At 41.2% G+C, this 8,174-nt stretch overlaps 1 protein-coding gene across 3 annotated transcripts in view; it reads right to left on the bottom strand.

Moving 5' to 3' along the window:
- Positions 1-638: 638 nt before the first annotated feature.
- Positions 639-8,174, bottom strand: part of b3galt1b (UDP-Gal:betaGlcNAc beta 1,3-galactosyltransferase, polypeptide 1b) — a 131,023-nt gene continuing 123,487 nt past the window's right edge. For all 3 annotated transcript variants that reach the window (XM_023980831.2, XM_070437646.1, XM_023980832.1), the window contains one exon: positions 639-3,129. In XM_023980831.2, the coding sequence (XP_023836599.1) occupies positions 1,897-2,886 (990 nt within the window). In that variant the 5' untranslated portion in view covers positions 2,887-3,129 and the 3' untranslated portion in view covers positions 639-1,896. The remainder of the gene's footprint in view (positions 3,130-8,174) is intronic.

Raw genomic sequence — 8,174 nt, 5'->3', positions numbered from 1 at the left:
AGGTCAATTCTCCCGAGTCTGTATGGAAAAGGCGGTGAGGTGTCCTTTCAGACAAATAGTGTCTCCATTTATTACATACAAGTTACAGTATTTGGCATGTTGATGTTTGGAAGATACCTAAGGTGAATTGAACTGGCTAGATCCACTGATGTGGATGTTACAAATGCCCTCTTTTACATGGAACTATGAAAATATTTTCTGCTGGATGTAATTTTGTGGATGGTACTCGAGTTTGTTGATGAATATAACATTAGATGAACATGAAAATCCATACAAGTAGCAGTAATTCAACAAATCTAACCCCTAAACAAATGTAATCAACATGAATGTGGCAGGTAGCCTAGTGGTTAAGAGCATTGGGCCAGTAACCAAAATGTTGCTGGTTTGAACCCTCAAGCTGGCAAGGTGGAGAAAATCTGCGGTTTTACCCTTTTGCAAGGCAGTTAACCCCCAACAACAACTGGGCGCCGATAACGTCGATTAACGCACCTCTCTGATTCAGAGTGGTAGGGTTAAATGCAGAAGACACATTTCAGTTGAATGTATTCAATTGTGCAATTSAGTAGGTATCCCCTTTCTCTTAAGGGTCACCAAGTATACAAGGCATTGAATAGTTTTCATTACTTTTCAAGTATGAATATTTTTTATGTAAAAAACATACTTTATATCACAACAACCTCCTTCAGGATATATCTTTATACTTTCACAGTCAAATGTCACAATAGCTTATAATACTAAATACTTAAAAAATAATAATAAACACTTGAAAATTACATTTGGGCCATAACAGCTATCCAWGTTCCAGAAAATGGAATTATTTCCCATTATTTCAATAGCAGTGATTCAGTAAAGATATGCCAAATACACATTATAATAGATTCACTTGGGAATTTAGATAAAAGTTACTATGTAAATTGTCACTTGCACAAGATGATATGTAATGTCTGTTGATACTTGGTAGTGGTAATGAATACGTAGAGTACAGTATTCATTCATTACTACGTAGAGTACAGTAATAGTAGCCAGTTTTATCAGAAGCATGGAGCATGACACCATTAAATACTTAAAGTACACTGTAAGAAAATMATTTGAGTAAAAATGATAAATGACATCTAAATGTAAAAAGCATTATCCTGTCTCTTCYCAGATGAAGAGGCAGTTACATTTACACCAATATGTAAACAAAGATATCCAAGAAAATTCACATTTATAACATCTGTTTGAACCACACATGTAGTTTGAACACTGGGTAATAGTGAACATCACTATCAATAGTGATAAAGTACATCCAGCAGAGATGTATTCATTTCTTATTAAATGGCAACAATAGAAAATAACAATTAACATTCGCACTTGGTCTACGTTTGCAGAATATAGATATTGTTGTTGTCATTGTTGCAGCATTATTTGCATGTTCTATGGTGTAGCCTACAACTGTTGACCATCCATAAGTCTGGTAGGAGGGATGAGACATGATGTGGTTGAGCCTTTGTCCCGCTGTAAGGAAGTACCATCCCCAAAACAGCATGRGAACTTGGCAGAAAGTAGATAGACACTTACACTGACATATACATCATTTTTTCTTTCAATAATACCTCTCTGGTTTCACTTGTAAATGTACAGAGTAAATGTTCATCAAAATGAGTTGTTGAAGTCTATAGCTCTAGACCAGAGATTACAAAATGACTAGTAACAACACTATCTTAGTGTGTGTTTGAATGAGAACATGCACTTTACAAGCCTCATGCACCCAACAGCTACATTGGATTCAGTAGAAGTATACTAGTAGCCTATAGAGAACTAATGTTGTCAGAAAATGAAAACAACTTTGTTAGCACACCGGTTGAGAGATAATTTTTTTTAAAACAGAAGAAGGGTCCAAGTTGTCCTCAGGTGCTAGCATCTGAGGTGTTTCTTGCTGGACATGTCGTTCCAGATCCGGTGCATTTCTTCCGGTGAAATCTGGTGGACAGTGATAACACGACGGTACCTACACAGGCTGTAGGCCATTTTCCAGTGATTGAAGCCACTGTTCTGATAGGGATGGATGCCTAGCTTCCTCAGACACAGTCCCACGTACACATCCTCCAGGTGGAGCAGTCTGGTGTGCAGAGAGGTCTTATAGATCAGCTCAGCCACGTCCACTGAGAACACGTACCCCGTGCCCGAGCAGAACGGGGGGTACTTAGCCTCGGGGTACAGGTCTCTGGGCATGTACCACTTACTGCGCATGTCTCTGATGGGACCWCCGTTGATGACGTAGCCCGTGAAGTACCTCCTCTTGGGCTTGGTGGTGGGCTTCAGAAGCTTGTAGACCAGATTGTCCATGTTGACGAARATGTCRCTGTCTGTCTTCATGACGTACTGGGCCTGGGARCAGAAGGTGGCCACCCAGCGCAAGCCCATCAGGGTCTTGAGGGTGAGGTTGTGGTACGAGTCTATGAAGTCCTCCACCACAATGTCGTGGAAGATCTGGCTCTCCTGCTCCACCATCTGGTTGAGGACAGCGTCCGTGTTGCGGCCCAGCAGGAARAGGGTGATGATGCGGATGTCGCTGTAGGTGCTCTCATCGCCCCAGGTCTCCCGGATGGCCTGACGGGCATCGAACTCTTTGTGTGTGGTGCTGATCAGGATGACCAAGAAGGGCGTGTTGGTCTCACATTTCTTAGGCTCGTTGATGACAAAGTCGAAGGCGTGGGGGTTCAGCGTTCGCGTCCGGATGTTGCTGAACGTAGTGTTCTTAAGGGTTTTCACAGTCTTCCGGATCGGCAAAGACATCTGCCCACTGACATAGGAGGATGTCGGCCGGGATATACCCAAGTACCAAAGAGCACTTGCCCAGCAAACGACCGTCAACACGTACAAGCATGAGACTTTTGAAGGCATTCTGGTGCATTTATATGTATTTAATGTATTGAATCTTAAAAGGCTTTCTTTCCATTAGCAGTGTTCCTTCCAGCAAGGCAGCATAATGCTGCACTGATGTGCTGCTTGACATTAATTGTCAGTAATGGATTGTTTTAGAGGAAAGTGATGGGATGTCGTTGTTTGCCTTTTAACGCAAATCCGGTTTGAAACCGTGCAGATGTCCTGTTTTTCTTCTTGACACTTGTGCTTCTCCATTTAYATCTGAAAAATAGAGAAATAACATGTTAACGCCAGAACAAAAAGATAGGTCTTAATAGGTTCAGCAAGCACACCCGTCTGCTAAATCAAAGAATATAGTTTTATCAAGAATATAAGTTTTATCAAGTAGTGTTAAGAGTTTCTCTAAAATCAGCACTCAGCAGTTATAACCAGCAGCTTTTGATAAGAGTTATCTTTGTACTGCCTCTAGACTAAGCTTAGCTTTCACACAGTAGGGTGCACCATAAAATAAATACTAATACAGAATTGTATGAGTTCTCAGCTGTTCAAAAACCCAGCTCGGGGACATTGAAAAAGTATTTTGATATTTTGGATAATTGAAAAGTCTATACATTTCTGTATCAGAAGTTCCGTGAGAGAATCTACTCAGATTGTACAGTAATGCAGTCTGATGTAATCAGTATCTCTCACACAAGGCCTTAGACTCAGACTAATGCATTTAGGAAATGGCTAAATGCTGCCAACCACAAAGTGCCATAATCTTTCCCTATAGGTCTAGAAAGAGTCCATCTCCATTCAGTGTATTAATATAACTCTGACACCAAGCCTGTTATACCTTCACCAAACACAAAAAAAATGACACTACATGTTGTTGGTACAGTAATAAAGATAATATTCTTATTAATTAGTGGTAGTGATACGTTTAGAAATCTCTGGAGTTGGCATAATTGGGCAATTACTGTCTATTACAGACTAAAACAAAGTGCATGTTGCTAGTGCTAACAAAGTTCATGTTGCTAGTCCTAACAAAGTGCATGTTGCTAGTGCTTTGGCTACACACAGCATACTTGGCATACAGCTACCCACTTTATAGACCCTTGTGCTTTATAAAACACTGCAATGACGGGCCAGAGGTAGTAAATGGTAAGACTCTGCTGCACACATTTCCAATTTCAATCTAATTAACATAATGGACTATCTATTAAACAAGACCACATAGCATACTTAATGCCTATGGTAGCTATAACAATAACCGAGATACACATTCTGAAATGAAATCTGCAGTACAAAGGCGTATTAAAGTAGTGACATTGAACGTGGCACATTAAAGGACATATCATTACTAGAGTACTGTACTATGCTGGCGACACGGAAGCAACAAAAGAGAAAGCAGAATAAACATAATTGATCTTGTCTTGATATTTTTGTCCACCTGTCACTAAAAAACATTTTACAAGGTCCATTTATCCAGGCATAGCGTTTTAATGATTTGTCTGATCTACTTTGTATCCATCAAAAAGCGAAAGGGACAGAGAAAAAAGAACCAGAACAAAGATCTCCTGACATAACTGTTTATTATTTCAGAGCTGCGCTGAGGAAGGTGCTTACTTCAAACTGCTTGTTTGTGTAATCCTTAATGTAAATCTGTGCCTCAGACAGAGACATTACAGGCTCTTTGTTATGCTCCTGCATATGATAAGCGACCTTGGCAAGCACCTGTTTAATGACACTGCAGTGAGCTGAGGACACATCTCTGCATGCTATTGATGACAGCAAATGCTCCAGAATGAGCCCCTCACAATTTGCATCTTTGGTTATTCTCCATGGAATCAAAACCTGGGGTTAAACAGCCCCCTTGAAATCAAACTGATTAAATGACTACAGTGTAAGTCAACAGCATCTACAGTGCATTCGGAAAGTATTCAGACCCCTTGACGTTACAGCCTTATTCTAAAATGTATTAAATTGTTTTTCTTTTCTCATCAATCTACACACAATACCCCATAATGACAAAGCAAAAACAGGTTTTTAGAAATGTTTGCAAATGAATAAAAAAATCAATATATAATAAACACATTTATTTCAACCTTTATTTAACTAGGCAAGTCAGTTAAGGCCTAGGAACAGTGGGWTAACTGCCTTGTTCAGGGGCAGAACAACAGATTTTTACCTTGTCAGCTTGGGGATTCAATCTAGCAACCTTTCGGTTACTGGCCCAACACTCTAACCACTCGGCTACTTGCTACTTATTCAGACCCTTTAYTCAGTACTTTGTTGAAGCACCTTTAGCAGCGATTGCAGTAGTCTTCTTGGGTATGACGCTACAAGCATAGCACACCTGTATTTGGGGAGTTTCTCCCATTCTTCTCTGTAGATCCTCTCAAGATCTGTCAGGTTGGAAGGGGAGCGTCGCTGCACAGCTATTTTCAGGACTCTCCAGAGATGTTAGATCGGGTTTAAGTCCGGGCTCTGGCTGTGCCACTCAAGGACATTCAGAGACCTGTCCTGAAGCCACTCCTGCGTTGTCTTGGCTGTGTGCTTAGGGTCGTTGWCCTSTTGGAAGGTRAACCTTCRCCCCAGTCTGAGGTCCTGAGTGCTCTGGAGCAGGTTTTCATCAAGGATCTCTCTGTACTTTTCTCCGTTCATCTTTCCCTCGATCCTGACTAGTCTCCCAGTCCCTGCCGCTGAAAAACATCCCCACAGCATGATGCTGCCACCACCATGCTTCACCGTAGGGATGGTGCCAGGTTTCCTCCAGACGTGACGCTAGGCATTCAGGCCAAAGAGTTCAATCTTGGTTTCACCAGACCAGAGAATCTTGTTTCTCATGGTCTGAGAGTCCTTCAGGTGCCTTTTGGCAAACTCCAAGTGGGCTGTCATGTGCCTTTTATTGAGGAGTGTCTTCCGTCTGGCCACTCTACCATAAAGGTCTGTTTGGTGGAATGCTGGAAGGTTCTCCCATCTCAACAGAGGAACTCTGGAGCTCTGTCAGAGTGATCATCGGGTTCTTGGTCACCTCCCTGACCAAGACACCTTCTCCCCCGATTGCTCAGTTTGGCTGGGAGCAGCAAGCTCTAGGAAGAGTCTTGGTGGTTCCAAATTTCTTCCGTTTAAGAATGATGGAGGCCACTGTGTTCTTGGGGACCTTCATTGCTGCAGAGATGTTTTGGTACCCTTCCCCAGATGTGTGCCTTGGCACAATCCTGTCTCGGAGCTCTACGGAAAATTCCTTCGACCTCATGGCTTGGTTTTTGTTCTGACATGCACTGTCAACTGTGGGACCTTATATAGACAGGTGTGTGCCTTTCCAAATCATGTCCAATCAATTTAATTTACCACAGGTAGATTCCAATCAAGTTGTAGAAACATCTCAAGGATGATCAATGGGAAACAGGATGCCCCTGAGCTCAATTTCGAGTATCATAGCAAAGGGTCTGAATAATTATGKTAATAACACATTTCTAAAAACCTGTTTTCGCTTTGTCATTATGGGGTATTGTGTGAAGATTGATGAGGGAGTTTTTTATTTGTAATCCATTTTAGAATAAGGCTGTAATGTAACAAAATGTGGAAAAAGTCAAGGGGTCTGAATACTTTCCGAATGTGCTGTATAGAGCTGTGTGTAGAAGAAGCTACTACAACAGCTTACTACATGGCTCCACATTTATGGAATCAATTTAAATGTCTGGCCTATACCTACTGTTTGAGAACAGATTTATCTCAGGCCACCATGTGTCCACACTAATCCTCCACATTAAACTTGCATGGACAAACGTCCCTTTAAAGATAAGACAGGTGGAAAATATTATGACAAGTAGAACAGAGGTACCGATGGTGTGAGCTTTCTGTCTTCCCGGGTCCAGAGCAGCTCTGGTTTTGGCAGTGCTCTGTCTGACTGCACTCTATGACACAGATATGCTGGTGAAGGGGAACATCGCTCAGTAATAAGCTTTTCTCCTGGAGTGGAAATGCTATCATCTATGGGGGGAATAATACACTGCTATCATGGTGCTATTGCTGAGCCTACTGAAATCTCACATCTATGTACTGTATAACACCCTCATATTTTGGGACAATTCAGAGATGTCTAGATGGTGTGGAGGTACTAGACTGTGGTGTCCTTTTGCATCTATGCATTAGAACAGGTGGTTGGTGCTATAGCACATAAGGGTTCTTACATTTGTGATATTTTTTCCAACCCACACTGGGCGTCATAGGTGATAGCATATCAAGGCATTATCAATGCTTTAGAACCCCAGGTTGGTCACATGTTGGTTTAATTTAGGCAAATCCAAGCCTGTGTGATGGGTATTCTGATAACTTCTTGACATACAGTATTTCTGCCTGTAAACAGAGACAGAGTCCAGCCTTSCAGACAAACATATTGACCTAACTAAATAACATATCAAATTTTATTTTGTCGCATGCGCCGAATAGAACTGTTGAGACTTTACCGTGAAATGCTTGCTCACGAGCCCTGCCCAACAATGCAGATTTAAAAAAGAATATAGTAACACGAGGAATAAAATAAAACACACAAGATGGTGGAAGATGGTGAGATTGGGGTGTGCTCGTTTACAGTCGTTGGTGTGCTGCACAGTATTGCAGTTTTCTACCATAGGCACCGGGAATCAACAGCTTTATCACACAATTAGAAATATATTTTATTCTACTAAAGCAAGTCTGTGAAACCTGGTTTAAACCGGTTTCAAACTGTAAAATAACCGATTCCATGTAGAAAGTACAAAAGCTTTAGGTACTGTCAAAACATTCCAAACTTATTTCAGAATTCACATCAAGATGATGGTCAACTTTAGCCTCTCGTGAGAATAAAGCTAATTCATATCAGTAGATAGTGACGATGACTAAAACCAGTGGATGGAGTGTGTTCACATATAATGTACTGTGCATGCTGTACTCTTCAATATACTCCTTGTCCTCCATGTCTGTTAAAGACAATTTGTTTTTAATTGGTCACACCACTGGTAGAACCCCAGAGAGTATATATTTCCTTTTTGGCAGCCATGACCGTCAGAAAACCCCCTCAATCTCAATCTTTCTAATCTATATCGGCCTTATCCTCACTATCCCTCCATCACAAAGTCATTACTGTACCTCCATTCTTTCCCCTAAATCATTTCTCATTCTCTTCTTTCACTATGAAAAATACACTCTGAATCTCCCTCTGTCCCCCTGATTTCCTCTTGTCCAGCTGTCTGCTGAGGATTTTCTTGAGATTGAGAAAGCTGGCAGTAACAAAGCATCAGTCTAAAGGCTCTCAGTGTGTTGCAAATACGCTATTTCTG

The sequence above is a fragment of the Salvelinus sp. IW2-2015 genome, linkage group LG36 (assembly GCF_002910315.2).
Source record: "Salvelinus sp. IW2-2015 linkage group LG36, ASM291031v2, whole genome shotgun sequence".
In the NCBI taxonomy this organism is placed as follows: domain Eukaryota; kingdom Metazoa; phylum Chordata; class Actinopteri; order Salmoniformes; family Salmonidae; genus Salvelinus; species Salvelinus sp. IW2-2015.
The sequence above is the reverse complement of the archived record's forward strand: the minus strand, read 5'-3'. Positions and strand labels throughout refer to the sequence as shown.